The following is a 21672-nucleotide window of genomic DNA, read 5'->3' as shown; positions in this document are numbered from 1 at the left end:
TATTTAATTTCTTAAATTAGTTACCATTAGTGGTTAGTTACCATTATGCTTAAGGCAGCAATGGAAAGGAGAAATCGTCTCGGATCTAATTTTGAAGTATCTCCGTGTAAAGGAGTGGGTTATACAGCAAATGACTGAGCAGTGAAAAAAGCCAGTATCTAAATGCTAACACTACAGCACACATGTAAATCCAAACTGAAAGCGAGTGTGACCTAGACAATATAAATGACTATGTGGATGTTTTCAAAGGAAACATCTTGTTCTTTTTAAATAAAAAGAACAGCTTTGAATAGCACATTTTGTTTTTTAGAAAGCCACAGCGAATCTGTCCCCAGCCATAAACTTAACAGAAGCTTCAAGTCCAGCTAGCAATGTGTTTCCTAACGTTTCCAAGCAATGCTTTAACAAATAACAGTTGTGTTACAGGACACCCTCACACAAACAGCAAACCCCTATTTCTATTACCCCTCAAACAACAATGGCTAGGGCTGGTAGAATTGATTCTAATATGGCAAACCTTTCACTCTTATAGAGCACGTACGTAAAGGTTTTTGCAAAAGAGTAATAGATACCAAGCTTTTTTGGCATGGTAAACTTAAGTATTTCACTTACGTCAATGTTCTGCAACCTAAATCTGACTTTAGACTATAAACTTTTTCTGATATTAAAATTAGAAATACAGTTCAGTCTAAAATTCCTTGGTCAGATTAAAATTAATTATTTCAAATACGAACAACAGATGGAAGTTGACTTGGGGAGACTAAAAGACATTCCACTCTGCATTACTCTGGTCATCCTTGATGCAAGTATCCACTGAGACAGACAGACAGATAGATAGACAGACATATATATAGCTGTCAATAGCTTTCCAAGCTTGAACAAGATTCTCATAAGCTTTGGTTCTTCTTTCTTTGCTGTTGAGCAAACTTCCTTACAAGTGAAGCTTAGCGTTTAATAATTAAAGCATATTAGTGCATCTGTATCTTTTTACGTGACTAAAAAAATCCCCACCATTTCACTTGTCATTCAAAGCAGAATATCGATTAAGTCTGGCTCATACATACTACTACTACTACCACCAGAAAATGAACAGATGAATGGGGTTCTGTGTCCTAATGACATCCATCTGTTTTATGGCAAAAAGTTATTGTCAGTACACGCTAGTAACAAAGAATTGTTAAATGGGTAATAAGAATTGAATGATTGATAATGAAATTGTAGCAAAAAATAGTCAAGGAAAGAATGAACAGATACTGTGAATCCTGCCTCTGAAAAAGCCTTATTCTTCTATGTAACTAACATAATGGTGTTTCAATGTTAGAAACTGAAACATAACTAACATAATGGCGTTTCAATTAAATGTTAGAAAAAAGAAAGCTGTTTACAAGGCTGTTCCTCTCAAAAAGTGTTCAGACTCAAACCAGAAGGGACCTACCTCTAAGAGAAAACCAGCCCCAATCCTAACCGTTTGTCTTTTTGCTACAGAGGCCAATCTTCACGATTCAATAGATACTCACACAATTCAATATCCCTTTCACAACTGGAATTTAATAAGCTTTGAAAGGAAAGCTGTTGTTTAACACTACAAATAATTCCGGGTGGAGAGGTTGTGTGTTTGCCGTTAAGCTGAATATAGGTAGGCTCTGTAAACTAGGCTGGTCTTCCCCGTTTGGCTCACCAGGTGGCAGCAAGTTTCTCGACAGCACAAGACCCAGCTTTAAAATAAGCCCCCAGAAACCTTACTCGAGCATGTTCGGTACTTTTGCTTCTCAGTTTGACTAAAACGCATTTACTCTTCTCAGAACAGTCAGAACTCCCAGCCCACCTTTGAATACTCCTCCTCGCTGCCAGTGCCCTGCAGATAAGAGCACCACAGATGATGGTTTGATCCAGCAGTTCAGGGAAGAAGTGGCGTAATTCCCTGGAACCCACACGGTGTCCGCTGAGCCCAGGGCAGGGCAGGAAAGCTCCAACTCAAACCAGGAACCAACCACGCCTCTTATAGCGTTTGCTACCTGTGTCCTTTGGCTGACAGAGCTATTTCCAAGCCTTCTCCCCTCCCTACCCAAGAACAGACTAAGAACACACAGACTTCTCCCCCAAAAAACACTGAAAGCAGAAAACGAGCAATACAAACTACTTACAGTTTTCTGTGAGGGAGGATACGATTTCTTCTCCGCAACAATGCAACAATTAGAGACAGCTCCAGACCCCACCTTTCAGAAAGACAGTAGTAAAAAACGAGTACCTACTTTCCAAACAAAACCCACAGATATAATCCTGTTACCTGACTACTTGCTTAAAGGGCGACAGGAGACAGACAGCCTGAGAAGAGAAATCAGGTGAACAACAACTGCCCAAGAAATTTTCCTTTATTGCAGATCTGCCTTCATATCCGCAAAACTACTCAGACAATGGATATTGCAAGGGAATCCTCAAGGAAGCAAGCATCGTTGCAGCTGGGCACTTCACTGCCACACAGGTTATCAGAACCAGTCCTCTCCAATTACACTGAAGTCTTTCCAGACAAAGACTGAATCTGTATTTTCTCCACATACACAACCCCAGCTAGTCAGAATACTAATCACAGCTAAGAGCTGAGTATCAAACCATGAAAAATACTGTCTTGTGAGGTTGAGAAATTTTCCACTGGCACTTACAAGGAGGAAGGGACCATCACATTCATCACGTGTTCGTTCTGCTCTAATACGACATCATACATAGACTATACAGCTCACTAGTATGGGGGTGCTTGATTTAAAAAACAAAACAAACAAACAAAAAACCCCACAAAAAACCAAACTTACCATTTTTTAACTTGATCTTCTGCACTCAAACTTTGAGAAGTTTCCAATTAGAACGCATCTGCAATAAAGTAAAATCAAACATTAAAACTCCATTAGCAATAGCATGTTTATTATTTTTAGTGTGCTTATTATTTTTTATCTTAATTCTCATCCTGTTCAGCAGCTCGTCCTTACTTTAAAAAGATTATACCAGAAAGACTAAATCAGCTATCGAATTGGCTGTCAAAGCAGTCAGTCCTCCCCCTCTGCCCAAAAAGCAGCCCCAATACACACTAGTGTCTTGAACGTTTAGTTCAAACCAACACACAAAGTGTAGCTATATTTGACAGCCTTTCTAGAATCAACTAACACTGCTCTTACAAGCTTGTACAAACCAACAATGGATGTCCAGTTTAGCAGACAGAAAATATCTAGGTATTTTATTTATGAGAGAGAACTCAAAAGCAAAAAAAGAAGCAGCAATAACAGTTAAATTAAATAGCGTTTACATTAAACTAGTTCTCTGCAAGTTCGATCTGACCTTTTAGGCTAGTTTTTTCAACAGCTTAAAATTTGAAGAGTATTTCTAAACAATTTTCAAGGTCAGATTAGACCTACGTATGCCAAATAAAACCAATACACAATGATAGGAGCCGCAGCCCATGCACAAAATTTATTGTGTGCTACTGTTTATAAAATACTTGAATAGTTCAGAACATGCATAAAATTTCCAACTTAGGGGTATGTACAGATTGTACTTCATGGCAAACAAAAAAAAAAGGGGGGAGATGAACTCTAGTGACATAAGTTTCAAGTTGTGTTCCAGGGGATGAGGACATGTAGCAAATGTCAAAATATATAACAAAGTACAGTGGCAATCAGTACAGTCCATTATTTGTGAACAAATTAGCACAGGGCTTCAATTTTTATTTTAACCAAGCAGTCCTGTAGATACCAAAATACATGCAGTCTCAAGTTTACACTTTCACTAATGCCTTAGCAGTTGAACAGAGCAATTGCTTACGCGCTGCTTTGCCTAAACAAAAAGTATGTCCGATACAGTTTCAGTTTCCTTTACAGATTTAAAAATAATAAAAAGCTTGCAGCTATTCAGCCCAGTGATTATTAGCTATTTATGCAACCGTAATACTCACAATAAACTAAAAGTACCCATAACATCTAGGTAACCTATAGATGTACATCATAGGTCTATATATTAAATATTTGCAAAATGAAAACATGCATGCACAAAATACAATGCCAAGCTTTACAGACTTGATATGAATCAAAATTTACTTAAACAATGTACAAAGTTCAATTAAAAGTACCTTAAAATTAACACTTCCATATTTTTCTTACTTTTAAAATTAGTATATATAATAATCTTTTTAAAATTCAAGGTGGGGAAGAGTCTTGAAAAAGCTGGGCAAAAAAGTTTCTAAATTAAATATTTTTTTTAAATCTGTGTTCAAGTAATAAACATTCCTACATAGAAATCTTCTGATAAGCTGTAACTAAAAAATACAGTGAATACAATATAGAATTAGCAACATCTAAGGAGTAAACCTGAGGTCAGCGTTTTACAGAATGACCAACTGAGATTTTTTTTGGCATTTTTTCTGTCTATTTAAAATACAGTTTTTGCAGCCTCAGATATTTTAAGACCATTCTAATCTATCGTTTTAAAGACATTTCATGAAACTGATGTCCATTAATAAATAGTTAGCTCTTAGGGTTGTATTTGAAAGTCTGATTTAAAAAAAAACAACCAACCAACCTCCCTCTACTGAAAGAAAAATCCCATTTGTAAACTTAAAAGTGTTGACAACGATAAGCATAAGATGCTAGTCTAGATGTGCTTTAGTGATAACAGCCCGATTCTTTCCCCAGATCTCTTCTGAAGCTTCAGCAGCCAGTGATGGACTTTGTGTAAATAGGTGAGGCACGCTCCCAGGAGGTCGGGTCACCACGTAAAGAGAGGGGCTGTTGTCTCAAAAGCATGATGGTCTTTCTTCAGCGGGATCAAGTCAGATGGTTTTCCACCTGCTATTAAGTAGTCACTTCACGCGACCCCCTGGCTGTTTCATCTGTTGTCACATCAAAAAGCAGTAATCTAGGAATTCTCAGGCAAGACATGAGTGAGTAAACCAGAAGCTGACGTGGTCACTGTGCATTGTTGTTGCCAGTTCCATTGTTTCCATTGGCATTTGTTGTGTTTATAGTATTAATACCATCTTGCTGAAGAGCATCCTTTCTTGGTGGCATTCTCTCATTGATCCTATCCAAACCTTTTGCTTCTTCAAAACTGCAGATTTTATGTTGCGGAGAGAATCCTCGTATTGCTTAACAAAATGCAAATTTGATATGTCAGTAATGGAAAAATAAGTTGAAAGCATATACTTTTTCTAACAAATGTTGTTTAAAAACAGGTAAGAAATCAGCCAAAGAAACTTATGGCTCTGCATCTGTATTAGTAAAAGCTTCTCTAACCTGCTTTCCTGAAACGGTCAATGGCAATCATGATTTCAGTTTGTAACAAAAAGAACAAAGTATGGCAAATATTCTGCAAGCGGGAATCAAGGGGTTTAAGCCCACTTGATTGCTTCCGCGTATCCCTGGCGTGGCCAGCTATCAACACCAACTGCTTTTGCTGCCCAGTGCGTCAGGCTTATCTTAACATCCCCCTTCTCTTCGGTGGAATGTCAGTAAGATCTAAGCAGCACAGCAAACGCAGCGGAGGCAAAGCAGCAACAGGTTACGAAAGTGATAGTAGATTTACACCCTGCATACGCATTGAAGGCCCGATCCTGCAGTTTTCATGCAGGCAAAACTGCGGGATGTGGTTCACGTTCTGTGCTAATCATGTGGAAGATGGAAATGGACGCAACCACAATCACCGAGTTAGCACTGTGGTTAAAGAATGGTATTATTTAAATACAAATGTATTTAAAGTAAGTATAGAAAATAAGTATTATTTTGCTACTGATTATTTTAATGAATGAGGTCTGTAGTTGAATTTAGACCTGAAAATGGTTGACCACATAGTAAGACTGAAGTCTTTGGGATGAAACAATTCTTTGGAGATTTAAGTACAGCTTTCCACTCACAACAATGGGACCTCTTGCACGTGTGTGTGAGAACAGAATATGGCACTTGTTTATATTTTTGGAGATCTGACTTCCTTAATTAAAAAACAAAGAATACAGTCATTAAATGGTGCTTTGCGACCAAATCTGAAAAACCCCGAAGGTAGCTCTCTCAGCTGCTATGCTGTTTGGCATTCACTTCATTGAATATTGAGCAAGAGGAAATTAAAGTATCTCTGAAAAGACAACAATCTGACGTTGAATACTCTGAACACCAAATAATTGGATGGCATTTTGCTCAGTACCACTAGCAAAGGACGTAAATACAACTTATTTAGCACAGAAGCACTGACAGTCCATGGAATTTAATGCGCCTCATACTGGCAGGCTGGCATATATACTGGAAATAAATTTGGTCAACAAATTATGTTCAAAATCTATAGAAAAAACATCACATTTATACATCTTGCACTACCAGATGTGTTACGGAAAGTTTTAAAAAAATATGTTCAAAGCCATTAAAATAGATTTTATGAGAAAAGGCATGCATAAACAACCCCCCTTCCACATATAACCCCCCCGCAATCAAACAAAACCTTGCAGTTGAATGCAGAAAAAAAACCACTAAACACTACCATTTTTAAGGACTTCAAGACGACACCACGTATCACAACATGCTATTATACAAAAACCTACTGCATATTTTGTAAAAAAGAACAAAAAAAGACCAAAAAACCCCCAAGAATTTCCCTAAAATATTAAAGATAATCATCCTAAAGCCAGAAATGAATGTTACATGTAAGAAGGATGAATCAATGCAGTTGATTCATCTTTGCTTGTGCAAGTTGAAAGTAAAACACACCCACACAGAGTACTTTTGAATTCCCTCCCAGACACCACAGATCTCTGCCAATGGCAAAGACTCTGATCATACCTTTTTCAGCCTCAATTGCCTCTACAGTGGCTGTACAGAAGTGAGCAGATGCATGCAAAATGAATGAGAAAGATGAAGAGTGTAATATCGCATAGCAGAAAAGGCAATGATCAATTTAATATAGTATGCTACGCCAGATTAGATTACAATTAGTTAAAATGATAATTAAGGTTTTGGGGGTTGTTTTTAAGTTTAAGTCAAACTTCTCCTAAATTTTAACTAATATAATTTATCAACCAGAAGTATATCAAAGCAACACTAATAATCTGATGTTATTAACTGCACATTTCTGTAAGTTCTTTGGGTTTTGTTTTGTTTTGTTTTAAGACAGCAACAGAAAATTTCAACTGATGTTAAAGTTGCGGTATGCTTTAAAAAAATACTAAGAATCTATCTGAGACTACTATTTCTGAAGATTAAAATGCATTAATGAGCTTCATTAAATTACCAGGAAGGACGCTATAAAAATAACACTAGCAGTGTTCTATTAATAAGAAATTATTTTTATGTTTAGCTCCCTGAAGTTCAACTAGTACTTCAATTTCTCACCATATTTTAAGCTAAAATGGGCACCTCTGAGAGCTGAACCGTGACATTTAAACCATAAAAGACAAATCTAGCAAGTCATATTTACAAAGTCTTGTAAATTGTTTAGTTGAATCAACAGCAAAGTCTACAGCAGGAAGAGGTCTGGATTTAACATAGTCTTGGTGGGTGAATTAATGTGAAAAAAATCTAGCTTACTAGTTGTTTTTAGAACTAAATAACCATGACATCTGCTGTAATTTCTTAGGTGTAAGATCTTTCCCAATTGTTTTAGCTCTAGAAGTCAAAGCTTTAACATAAGGTTATTAGGCTATCAAAATCAGAATGACTTTCTATTAGGGCAGTCTTGCTAAAGAAACCACTTTGTAACTATGACCTAAACTGTAGCTATGTTTCAATAATGGTAACAACTTTTTACCTCCTCTACTACGTGCCATGCCTCTAATACCATAATTTCAGAAATATTAACAAATAGCATACATAGTGGTAAACCTACTTGTGTAGTGCTTGATACATATTGTTAACAACAAAAATCATAACAGTATTCAAGCAAATGTTGGGGAAACTAGCTATGTAAGAAAATATGTCATTAGATCAGAATAGAATTCTTTAAAGCAAGTTAAGTTTATTACTTCTCATCTCCCATCCAACAAAAACCAGACACATTTCAATTCCCTACACTATGCCTACACTACGTTGTTATGTATCAATTGCCTACACTATGCCTTAACCGCACTGTTGCATAAAATTGTAATTTCTACTGAGATACTCTAAAAAAAAATATAATAATTTAGATACTTGCATTAAGTGCTACTAAAATAATGTGGAATACTTAAGGGTAATGCAGCATTTTAACTTTTACATACTGCACATTCCACAGTACCAAAAAAAAAAAAAAAAAAAAAAAATTCCTGCACTTAAATCTACAGAGATAAAGGCAATCCCAGAATTAAATCAAAGAGCCACTTGAATGGATGGTTATTTATGTTTACATTAAGGGAAAGAAACTCTCAAATTGTAAAAATAAATTCGTTTAAGAATTATTTTAGAAAGTCACCAAATACATACTTTCATACTATAATCAATTTGCCATACAAATACAAAACTATGTAAAAAAACCACCTCTTTCCACCATTTCCTGTTACCTGTGAAGTCTTTGTTTTCAATCTTTTCCTGAAAAGATCACGAATACTGATTTATCTCTGTAAATTATGTAGCTTGGTCATAAATACAAATTTCAAAGTTTACTCCTAGTTCATTCTACTTGTAGTACTATTATTCCAAAGAGATCTTGGAATATACATCACAGTTAAGAAAAAGATAATTTTCAACTTGACATAAAAGAACAAACTGACTGGAAAATACAAGCACTTAAAAAAACCCACACTGTAAAGACTCAATTTGGAAAATAATTTTGTTGGATTCTCTTTTGCAGGTACATCTAAATTAAAACTATATTCTTTGTAAACCCTGAGAAACCTCAAATAAATACTGTATCATACTACCGTAACAGGTAATCCTGAAGTCTTTGCTCAGAAAATTCTCGACTTTAGAGCACATTTTAAGCAACAGAGTTCAATGGCATTTCCATCCTCAATTCCAGCTCTCCCCCTGCTTTACTTAGGGGACAGATCTGATACAAAAGCCTTGCCAACTTTCAACATAAAACCAAAAAACTCTCTTACTGCCCCTCTGACTAAAGCAAGGGCAGCAATGAAAGATAATAAGTATTTGGCTAGTTCAACTGATTTCCATGGAAGTATTTACAGTTTTTAATTTAGGCTTGTGTTTAGTATGCTGCTGAATAAGGCTTTAGGTGTTTGGGGTTTTTTTTTAACAGACGTTGACTCAATTTGGAAAACAATTTTGTTGGATTCAGTTCACAGAATAAGTCACTAGGAAATGCTACTTTAAAGAACAGTACTTCATATGGTCTTTAATATTTCAGCTATTATGTATGCAAGCAACATGAATAATAAAAACCATAGATCTCCATTCAAAAAAAAATTTAGAAACATACAAAGGCCACGATTTCCCAAAGTCTATTTTTATCCTAGTACATTAAAGCTATCTAAAAATAACCTACGATTCATTTTTCAAAAATATATCCATATATTTCTGGGGAAAAAAAATCATATATTGACTTCTTCCATAGGATGTAGTTTTGCACTTTCTTCCAAAATGATCTTTTTTAACTGACTTGTGTTTAACCCTTTCACTACAGTTAGAATTTGTATTTCACCCTCAGACTGCTCTGTTTTGCAGTAAGAATCTGTTCAAGCATTGCCCATAAAGCAGTTGTATTAGACTGACTAACGCGTTTGGTGCCCTACTCTGCATTATGTCAATGCCAACAAGCTTCTCTCCTCTGAGAGTGGCCAGTATCCCACCAAAGAAAGCAGGTGTGGCTGAACAAATTCCTGAAACAGTAGTGGTATTTGTTACGGTCTAGTACAGAATATGTTACTGACATTAAGAATTATAATAGGCATATATGCAAAAATTGCATATGCATTGCCTTAATGGTGACTTACATATATATGTGTATATATATGTGCCCTGATAAAAAAATTTCAGGCCAGCTCTCTACAGAAATGTAGATATACAGTCCAATTTCTTATAGCTTTCAAAGCTTCTTATAGATTTAATAGTAACCAGCACAACTAGACCTTTTCTCAATGTGCCATTGAAAAATGAGCACTCGTGTGACCGAAAACTGGAAAACCCATGACATATTGGTCAATTTTGTGAATTTTCAAGCAAACAAAAGAATAGAATAAAAAAATACTACAATGAATATTATGTTCTTTTATTTTCTCAAATCTAGACTAGTTTAATTTATTGTTAGTATATTGATCAACATAGTACAATATATTTCAAAAAGTAATTAAATATTTGTAGTAAGAAATCCTACTATACTATCAGTGACCATATTTTTGCCAAGAATATGAATTCCCTAATATTACGATGGTTTAGGAAAGTGTCAATCAGTAAGTTTTATTTTATTTTTGGTTTACTTCCAGCTTTGCAGTTCAGCATAGTAATTTGAAAACTTCTACTTGCTGAAGACCAAAACAATAAAATTCTTATCAGTAAAAAGAAGTTACTGCAATGTAAGGAGAACTAACAGTTGGCATGAGTTATTTTGAACAATCAACATGACTAAAACAAATGAGGTATATTAATGTAGTGCATCAAGGAATATTGCCATGAAAAGTTCTAGTCAAGAAAAAAAACCACACCCACAAAAATCCAAAATGCATTTTGCATACTTTCCAAATGTCCCACATTTTCAGTAATGGTAGAAAGTCATATGTTTTATGTTAAAAAAATTTTCTAGTCAGTTTGATCCTCTCTGATATTTGTAATGCAACGTGGATAAAAATCTGTTAAATGAGTGAGAGGAATGCAGACTCATTTTTTTAAACATAATAAAGTATCTTATTAAACAATGAAAATTAAAACTAGAACATATGCTTTTGGAATAGTTGGATGGATTAGGAAACATACACCATTTCTTGTTATAGACATTCACAAAACAATCACATACATACACTGGACATATAAACTTACTTGCAGACATTATATGTCCACTGAAAAATGACTTAAAATGTGACATTCATGTTTCAAAGCTATTATAAAACAGCTTTGATAGTTTAATAGAAAATGTAGTGAAAGGCTTTAAAAAAAACTACATAGAAAATTTTAAAAATTCAAATAAACAGCCTAAATAACAAAATGAGAAAAGCAGCTACTCTTGGAAAATAGATTGTGTAAGAAGTGGTATTCACATATCACAATCTTTCAATAGTTATAAAATTCAGTGGTCCCCTACAGCAGTTTTATACTTTCTATTAAAGCCTGAAGAAGGCCAATAAAAAGTCTTTGAATAATTTATGTTAAGAGTGCTGCTGATATGAAGTCCAGTTTCAGACTGGTATATTTTAGTTATCCACCATTGTGAACAGAAACCCAGACTTCATTTGTTTAATACATTTGGTACAATCTCATAGCATTCTCCCTAAGCCTAGTTAATCAGTTATGGGCCTCGTGAAAAATATGATCCAATGATTTAACAAACTAAAAAAAGAAGAAAAACCTTTTACAAAATATTCAATGAGCCAGATTACAGGTATATTTTGTATAGAGTTCTTTTTATTTTCATGCAAAAAAATATATGCACACTTAATAACACCCTTTTATTTTGATTTATTTACAAGTTTTAAATTCAATCCCTTTATTCTCAACTGATTTTATAACAATTACTGAATATTTTTCAAGTACATTATTGTTCAAAATGCACAGACAATGTGCAGCAGCAAATGCAGCAAACCTCAAAAACAAGGTGCTACAACATTGCTTCTACATCAAGAGACAGACAAGTGTCTGGGATAGTGGTTTAATTTTAACACTTATACAGACATACATCTATACCTAGAGAGAGACAGACAGATCTAAGAAAGCAGCTACATCTGCAGAGGAAGGAAACAGCATGTTACAAGGACAATTCAGGGAGGTCAATTATACATAGAACATTTGACAAACAACATAGAGAACAAACTTTGGCATTAATTACCAGGGTACAAAACGTAGCACATTTCAATCTATCAATGGAGTGCAATATGGAACTCTGCAGCCTGTAGCTGTTTGTAAATATTAATATCAACAAGTATTTGACATTGTCAATGAATATACTAACACATCTATAATAAAACCATTTTAATGGAAAGCAGACAAGTAATGATGCAAAATTACATTGCCATTTTTGTATCTGTAATGATCAAATGCCTCAGTACCAGATCTATAAAGTCACCCCACTTCAGGCATCTGCGCCACCTGAAAAATTGTAAACTAAGGAAGCTCAAAGTCTGACAAATGTGGCCTGACACCACTGAACTAATTTGCTTTTAGTTTTATACCCTGGTTAAGTATCCATTTCACATTGCCTGATTAACACATAACACTATGCTTGTATCAGCTGCTAAGACAAGAACTGAAAAGCATAAGAAATTCCCTGCATGCATTATGTGTAGTGTTAGCAAAAGAGTGAGATGTGCCCCAGTCCATCTGAGGCACAGCAAGTTGCATAACATCATTACCACTTTGCAGGGTCTGTCGTCCTCCAGCCAACACTCCACTAGGTAACATTCCAGTGGGAGTCAAACCCTTGAGTGTCAGCACACTTTCACTCTCCTCCCTGGTGTGAGAAAAAACAGTTACAAACCCTTAAACATCCGCTCATGAAAACTTGTATTAAAGTAAAAGAAGGAATGGGAGAGGGAGAGCCTATTTTTGCTGTGCTTTATGCATGTCAAGACGGAAGATAAATTCAAATTCAAACACCTAGAAAGGGGAAAATATTGCTATTCCATACCAGTCTTTCCTCTGCTTAGGAGTTATAAACCCTGATTACTTCTGAACCAAATTCTGAGTAATTATCCACATGCAGGCTCATTAGCTTTGAAATTAGCACTGAATGCCTCATGAGGTACTGAACATATCTCAGTGCCATAAAACAATCCACAATTTTGTTCAAAGTGTCTATGCTTCAGGAAATACCAACTTTAAAAAATTATCCCTATTTGAACAATTATGGTCTGTGGAAAACTATATATTTTGGGTAAATGTAATCATGAAATCGCTAGATCTGGGCAAGTACAAGAAAATGTTATTTCTTAAAAGCTGAAAACAAACAAACAAAAATCCGAAACAAAAAAACCCTAGTCCTCAACTGTCTGGTAGTGGCAGAATGACAAATTTTCTGAGCCAGTCCTGACCTCTTCCATTACACCCTTGATTTCAATATCTCTACTTTGGTATTGTTTTTCCAACACTTGTAGTTAACGGCTGGGCAAATAACTTGTAAACTAAAGATCATGTTCTCTGATTTCCTGAAACATGTCTCAAAAATAACTTAAAAATATTCTTTAACCAAAAATACCAACATCAATGGGGTGCATCAATATGCCAAACAAGATTCTGATGCACAATGATCTCCCTGAAAAATGTTTGGCATCCATTATCCTGGAACAGAGATATGTTTTCCTAATGTACATAATGAGAGGGGTTTTAGGAATGCAGAAGTCATGTAAGTACCTGAGAACAGAGAAGACTCTTGCCATCTTGCCAATTGCACGAATTTTGTTTCTGATTATTTCTTTCCGTGCAGCAGCTGTACCTACTTTCAATGGAATAAGAGAGAGTCTCAAGCTCATGAGTATTTACAGGGCCACCATTTTAAAGTGCATCGAATTCAACACAACTGTTTAAGTTCAGTCCTTTTCACAGGAGGCCAGTACCCAAACACTTAAGGACACAAAGTTATAAAATCATGGCTTCAGAGTGCCATCAAAACCACCATCACCTCTGCGTCCACGAAACACACACAAAAAAGTTTAGAATGTTCACATTTGCTAAAGCTAGCAAGCATCTAAATTACCACCACTACAGTGTAGTAACTATCATAACTCATTTGCCTAAATTTTACACTTGAAATTCTTCACTGCAATCTGTGTATGTCAAGATGTAGGCATGCAGCCCAATACAAAAGCCAAAGAGATAATAAAGCCACAAAAAATAAAGATTTGTTGCTAATTCTTACACAGCTGTCCGAGAGAAAACAGTAATTTGTTTGCTGGTTTTTATGTCAACTCCCCAAAACACACACCCACAAAACCCCCACAAAATAAAATGCCAAAGAATTGCACTGTTACCTCCCTTACTACCTAATTCTATGTTCTGTATCACCTTAGGTTTGCATCATTTGCAGAAATTACAAATACCAAAGATCTGGAGTAAATACTGCATATTCCACAGAGCAGAGATACCATTTGTGATAGATAAAAGTGAAGACAAAACTCTGAAAGGAGGCTTGTAACTGGAAAGGAGAGCCGCCTTTGCCTGCCTTGACATTATAAAAATGGAAGCTCCTTTCTCCAACACTAGGTGTTGCTGGTTTGTTTCAATCTATAGAAGTCATCTGTCCCCTCATCCTCCTTCCCTTTTACTGACTCCTCAATTCCACTAAAACAGTAAAGGCAGATGAGGAAATATCAAAACTAAAATCCTTACTTCTCCTCAGCCATTGGGGAAGGAGAGTATTAATCACACCAAGATAAGAGTAACTCAGTCATACTTTGAATTCAACCACAGGGGACCAAAAGTGAACAAACTCAGACAGCTCTGTTAGGTATTCCAGATCTTCCATATATCATTGTTCTTCAACCCTGGGAGAAAGGTACTCATTAAAAAGTTGCCAAACTAATTTGCAAGAATGTAGGAGAGAGGCTCACAGAAGTGGGCAGAGGAAAGCTGCATATCCACAAATTTGTCTACTCGCATTCAAAAAAGGCAGCTGTGGAAGAAGCCTTTTTTCATCCCTGCTCACTAGTATTTAGCTTCCACATGAGAGTACATACACTCTAGCACAACAGAGTCACCCTTTTCAGACCACAGCTGCAACAACGCAAGGCCTTCTGTTGCACAAGAGTGGGTAGACTTCCCACCCTGAACACCAAACCGAAGAAAATACAAAAGATAGGGCATATAGGGACAAACAACCACCACAACAAAATCACACAAGAAGGAAAATGTATAGTAGCGACAAAGAAAAAAGGGAGCAAGAGACAACCTTTGTATGAACATAATGAAAGACTCTCAGGGTATGACAAATATCTACCAATCCATTTAAACAAAATGAAAAAGCCAGGAACTACTGAGTAAAGCTTTTTTAGACAAAGGAACAACTTTAATGAACTGCAGACACCAAATTAAAAAAAAAAAACAAAACCAAAACCTGAAGGCTCAGGAAAAACATTTGAATAGGATAGGCTGAAACATTCAATTTTTACTGAAAATAATTTATTTTAAATTTTAACTTTTAATTTTTAAAGTTCTAGAAGTTTTTACTTTCTCTCTTTGACCACTATTAAATAACAGCTTGAGGATCTAGAATGAGAAGGGGACTCTCAGAGTTTTTGAAAGGGTTAGGGCTAAATGAGGGACCATCAATCTTTATCCCTTTATCAATCATCAATCCCTCCAAGTCCCTCAATTTTCCTCCTACCTACACCTATTTGAGGGCTACACTGCTGCAGAGCTGTAACATGCAGGCTGAAAAGATTTCAGGCAGTGCTAGTGCCTGTATCTCAACTCTGGAAGGTCCCTATGCCTTAAAAGGAAAAAGGCCAGTTTTGGGTAGTTTTGGTGTTTGCTTGGTTTTTGCATTGTTTTTTGTTTGTTTTAAACATGATCTTTCATTGCCACAGCCCTCCAGAAGCAATGAAGCCAAGCCAAAAGGCCAAACATATTACTCCAGACTGTAGCACTGCACTAATGTGGCCACTGAATCCTGGTTAGTTCAGAGAAGAGACAGTAAGGTGGCATCTGCTTGCAGAAGAGTGTCTTGGTTGCACCCTAAATTAGAGGACATATGACAGAGAACTCTCCCATTCTCCATTCCCAATACCTATACAAGAAACAAATTCTGAAATGCTCATACTATTATGTTCCAAAGAATTCACATAACCTTTGGAAACATCTGTATAATCTAATGCATTCCCAAGTATTAGAAATATTCTCTGGAAGTGACAAATTTATACAGAGAACAAATGGATTATTAGGTAAGTGATGGTCAGAAGAATTTTTCTGCACAGAATAATCTACCCTGGAATTTCTGAAAAACAGGCGATAGACCATGAATTTAAGTTAGTAGGCTTCTTTTTACATTTTGTATCCAGCTGTCTTCAAAACTGCACATACAATCAAAAAGTACCTTTTGACATCTCAGTTGAAGGAAACTACAAGTACTATACAAACCAGGTTTTGGAACATTGTATAAACACATTCCATGCACAATCTTAAAAAAAGCTCAAGATAAAATGATTAAAGAGCAAGACAGACAACTGAATGCTCCCTACACATGCAGGACCAAAGATAAAATTTTAGAAATAGGTAAATAATGAAATTCTACAAAAAAAGGAATGGAAGAAAGGAGGAAAAAAATTCATGCACAGAAAGACAGATGTCTTGGAATATGACTTCTGATAACAAAATACACAAGCCTTTATAAACATCCCATTAAAAAGGGTAATAATAATAAAATGCTACGTATGTCTCAACAGAAAGGTATTTTCTGCATTAATACTTATACTGCCAGGTTCTATGAAGTCATATTTCAAAACATTCCTACTCTGTCTGGTCTGTACCTTTTTTATTGCCATATATGAGTCGCTCTTCAGATGGAGAGTCCAGAAAAAAAGGAAGTGAACGATGGAGAAAAAGGTGAGTGAGACAAATAAAATAAAGATATTTAACTTGGCAGTGGTAATAAAGAAGGAATGGAGAAGAAATGTGAAAAAATAAAATGGAAAATCGCAACACTTAAAAATGCATTCATTGAACAAGAAGTGGAATTGTTGAGTGTATTTTAAAATTTGATGATAAACAAGTGAAAGGTTGAAAGTCAACAGTTAAAAAAAAATCCATTCACATAGAAAGATAAAGCGTAGACAGTACCTAGGTGGCATTAAGAGATGCATCAAGCAAATAAATTGTTACAGGAGACAGAAGAATAAAGTAATTCAAATTAGGAAACTGCAACTATTGCACTAAAGACAGGGCATATGCAATCAACTGATGGACAACCTAAATCCTAGCATCTCAGAATACCACCAAACCCTACCCTGCAAATGCTTGGTATAATTGCTTTATGCTCAATTTAGTAGGATTACTTGAATGGAAAACATAAATTAACTGTTTGCAGGATCACATTTGAGACTATTTCAAAGTTTTCGCATTTCTGGCAACAATCTAAATGGCAGCAAAGTTCAAGTGGCTCATAACCAATGCATTCCAATCTAAAACACACAGCTGCTTAGCACAACACTATTCTGCTACTGAATTTGAACACAGTAGTTATCAAACATTAAGAATGCGGTCATGTCTCTAATATCTTTATAAATGATCCTTAGTGTTCCTCAAAGGCTGCTGAAACTTTCCTTCCTCTTCCCCCATCACCAAACAATCCACCAAATCAGTTCTGTTATTGGATAAAATGAAGCAAGTCTGAGAAACTTTTAGGTGTGACATTAAGCACTACTATTAAAAAAACAACAAAACAAAAGTGTGATACGCTAGGTCTTCATGTTAATGTTGCTTCTTAATCATCATGCTACAAACATCTCCTTAACAATCTACTGTATCATAGTTTACAAGATAGAAAGATGTTATAATTCATTACATAAATACGTATTATACAATGTACATATAAAAGTTCTCCTTCCAATGTTTATGCTTTAAACTGAAACACCAAGACTTAAACTTGTATTTCATACTTTCTGTATAGTACACTTTGCCATAAGAAATATTATACCTGATTTTCACCTACATCAACTTTTTATTGAAGAGCAATCATTAAGAAATTTAAGATCTTATAATAAATTTATTCTAAATATGAGCGAAGCAGTTTAGTATGTTTCAAATTTAAAGTGCCAAGAAATTCTGAGAATATTCCACAAAAAGCTTCAGTTTTAAATAGAAATCAGGTATGAATATTTGCAAAGGATACTGTTACTGCTTCTTGATCACAAACACAAAACCACAATTCCCTTCTCTGCCCCCCCAAAGCGTCATTATCTAAAGAAAAATTTGAAGGTAATTTTCTTCAAATTCCAGGTAATATTACACAAGTCTAAGTTAACTACTGTTTCACAAGTTATTACCATTAAAAAGATTTATATATCTTAAAGTAACCCCTACCGTCAAATTGATCTTCTCCCTCTGTCATCAGTTCATCATCAGAGCAAATGCTCAAAACATTCACCAACATTTCTGTTACTGTATAGAAAAAATAAATCTTAATTCATTCCCTGTAGAATTTTAAATATTTCCATGCACACAAGATATAACTAGTCACCAGCAACTATGGTGAATGAACTTCCCACATCACAGCCATTGCTCAGTAATCTGCTTTCAAAAAATGTGTGGTTTTCTTGATGTGCGCTGTCACAGAATTTAAAACGCTCAGAAAAATAAGCAGCTAAAAATTATACCACCTATCAAAGAACACAGCAGAGCTTTATCTCCTATCTTACAAGGAGTTGTTTTAGATAAGTATTCTCTTCTCGTATATTAGTATTTTTACATTAGGATAAGTATTTGAACTAGTTTTAACGCAAAATTTACTTAAATATGAAAACATTTTGACTGGTCAACTTTAGGTTTAAAACGAGAAAGCTATTCCATTCCTGGCACCTGCAGGCATGTAGCAGAAACACTGAAGCAGAAAAATATTATGATATAAATGTGGTGCAAACTACATGTCTTTTCAAAATCCCCTTAAAAATATTGACATAGTGGATACACAAACTTGTCTCAAAAAGCTTATATCTTCTTTCTCCAGGAATCTCCCTGTTCTGCCACTCAATCTTTCCCACGTATATCAGACTCTTTCTGAAAACAGTTAAACTTCTCCCCCTAGAGTGTTTAGAAACCTATTCCAGAACTTCAGTCAGATGATTAAAATCCTGTAAATTACTGTCTACATTTCTTCATGACTAATTCATACAATCCCTGTGTTATCTGCTATGGTATTCTTCTCCATTCTTGGGAAAGAGTTACTCTCTACTTTAATGAAAAAAAACCAAACAAATTATTCTGATTTTGATCTGTTCAATGCAGACCAGACAATATTGACACTGTATCCTTCATCAAAAGTGGGAGTCTGTATTTGCCCAAAGGCAAGACAAACTACAAGGGCCATGATTCCAGCAGTCTTAAGCATACAGCAGGTCAATGACCAATTTATTTAATACTACTTGGTGTCTCACTACCAGCATCATAACAAAAGCAAAATAAACAGTATTAACATTTTCAACAGCAAAGGGTTATCTACTGCATCATCAGGTAAGAGAGACAGAAACAAAAATCTCCTTTCAAATGTCAGGTCCCTCCGTTTAAAAATAAAACAATTGTTGAGTGGGTTAACCAGACTAAAAAGTGTCCAAATTATTTGCTTTTAACTGCTCACTAAAGACAATATAAATAAATATAGAATCCTAGGTTTATATGACTCTAAATATATCATCTCAAGAATACTTTTCAAAGAAATTTAAAGAGTTTTCCAGATCTCTTTTATAAAAAGAGCAGTTCCTGTCATGAAAGGATTCAAAACAGACCCAAAGGTCTCTAACCTCATTGCTTTTTAACTGAAGACTACTTGGAGCCCCAGTGTCCTAGATCAGAGTTATCAACTCTAGAGGGGAAGGGGGGGGAGGGAAGAGGATCTGTGCTAAATTATCTTTTTTACAAGAAAAATCATAACTTAAATCAAACCTATCTTTAATGAAGGTCAATCTGTTATAACTATATAGAAAAGTTTAAATTTTACATAAACATCTCAACATAGTTTATACCTATAACTATACAAGATTAATAATGTATATAACCTAGCATTTTGTAGAATATGAACAATTTTCATTTTTACTTCAAATGCAGTTCAAAGAACTACTTAACAATGCAGGTATATGCCCTCAGTGGAAATTATAATTTCTGTTAACACCTCTGCCTTATTAGATGCAGCTTTAACTATCTTGACTGAAACAGGTGAAGGAAACAACCAAAACCTGTCAAACAAGTTGTATTTCAGTCTATCCTTTCTCAGAAATGGCATTTTCACCTGCCAGAAAAAACCTCCAAATCAGTTTAACAGCTTTACCAAATCTTCTTTCTAATTAAGCATCCAAGAAGCCTACCTGATAAAGACAAATACACCCATTTTCACTAAAATTATGCAATTAATCTCTCATTGGTAAATATATTTAAAAAAAAATCTTCCCAACATCGATCTGGGAGAAATAGGAAATTCATTGATGTGTAACTTTTGCCTACCTTTTTCTCCAACAAATGGCAAAGACCATGTGAAAACATCCATAAAATTTGGTAGCCAGTAAGGATGAGGAGAACAATTGAACTGACGAATATTCATCACATTGTTTTCATATTTTAATACAGCAGCTAAAATAAAATTCAGACATTTTGAAAAGAATGTTTAAAACTTGCGAGTACCACGGATGTAAAGTCACAGGTTTGTTTTAGCTCTATTTTATACTATAGACAAAATAATCCCAGAGATACTCCATTCTCTTTCTTTCACAGTATTTACAGGACAGATTTCTAACGGAGAACTGTGGATTTTTATTGCACATGTTGCAGTTTAAGGTACTGTTACATGACAATACAGTTCTGTACTATCCTATTATAGGTCTATAATGAACAAAGATTTTTAAAAGATCCTGAAAAGGTATAATTTCAGCAACTTTAACAAAATCCTAACTCAGAACAGCAGTATATCCAGATTCAGGTTTTATTCTTCATATGTGTCTCCCTACATTGTAAGCCTGGAGTAAAACCACAGAAATCTAGAAGATCAGGGAGAAGTGGAAGCACAGAGAAACAAAACAGAAAAACAGAAGCTTTCTAAAGCTAAATAAGCCCTGATTGCCTTTTTCCATACTTAGGCTTGCATTACACTGGGAATAGCTGATGTGAAAAAGGATTCTTAAAACGCAAATCCACAGAGATGGTGGAAAAAATGTAAAAAGCCAACTGAAGCAATTTTTATTTCTCCTTTACTTTACAATCAGTGCAAATAACAACAGCTCATCTTTTCCTCTTGTCCTGGTTTTGGCTGGAATAGAGTTAATTTTCTTCCTACTAGGTGGTATAGTGCTGTGTTTTGGATTTGTATTAGTATGAAAATAATGTTGATAACACACTGATGTTTTAGTAACAACTAAAGCTAGGCAGTGCTTACACTGAGTCAAGGACTTTTCAGCTTCCCATGCTTTGCCAGGTGCACAAGAAGCTGGGAGGGGGCACAGCCAGGACAGCTGACCCAAACTGGCCAAAGGGCTATTCCATACCATATGATGTCATGCTCAGTATAGAAACTGGAGGGAGTTGTCCAGGGGGCAGCGATCGCTGCTTGGGGACGGGATGGGCATCGGTCAGTGGGCGGTGAGCAGTTGCATCACTTCTTTTTCCTGGGTTTTGTTCCTCTCTCTCCCTCTTGTTGTTTTCCTTTTCATTACATTTCGTTATTACATTTATTATTATTATTATTATTATTATTATTTTATTTCAATTATTAAACTGTTCTTATCTCAAACCACGAGTTTTCTTAATTTTGCTCTTCAGATTCTCTCCCCCATCCCACTAGGGGGCAAGGGGAGGGTGAGCAAGCAGCTGTGTGGTGCTTGGCTGGCAACTGAGGTTAAACCACAGCACCTCTATACAGTTCATCACCTTACATAAGTGGTAT

At 35.4% G+C, this 21672-nt stretch overlaps 1 protein-coding gene across 7 annotated transcripts in view; it reads right to left on the bottom strand.

Annotated features, from left to right (window-relative positions):
* Nucleotides 1–21672, bottom strand: part of PPP3CB (protein phosphatase 3 catalytic subunit beta) — a 57584-nt gene that overhangs the window by 3549 nt on the left and 32363 nt on the right. For 2 of the 7 annotated variants that reach the window (XM_072871600.1, XM_072871595.1), the window contains exons 9-14: nucleotides 20241–20366; nucleotides 18111–18188; nucleotides 13449–13533; nucleotides 12452–12549; nucleotides 6807–6836; nucleotides 3186–5128 (exon numbers count right to left, since the gene is read on the bottom strand). In XM_072871600.1, coding sequence (XP_072727701.1) covers nucleotides 4950–5128; nucleotides 6807–6836; nucleotides 12452–12549; nucleotides 13449–13533; nucleotides 18111–18188; nucleotides 20241–20366 — 596 coding nt within the window. In that variant the 3' untranslated portion in view covers nucleotides 3186–4949. Of the gene's footprint in view, nucleotides 1–2144; nucleotides 2217–2807; nucleotides 2866–3185; nucleotides 5129–6806; nucleotides 6837–8497; nucleotides 8526–12451; nucleotides 12550–13448; nucleotides 13534–18110; nucleotides 18189–20240; nucleotides 20367–21672 lie in introns of those variants that run through there. The other 5 variants (XM_072871599.1, XR_012044004.1, XM_072871596.1 and 2 more) reach the window with 5 other exon arrangements.

The sequence above is a fragment of the Ciconia boyciana genome, chromosome 8 (genome assembly GCF_034638445.1).
Source record: "Ciconia boyciana chromosome 8, ASM3463844v1, whole genome shotgun sequence".
In the NCBI taxonomy this organism is placed as follows: Eukaryota; Metazoa; Chordata; class Aves; order Ciconiiformes; family Ciconiidae; genus Ciconia; species Ciconia boyciana.
This window is presented reverse-complemented; position numbering and strand designations above follow the sequence as displayed.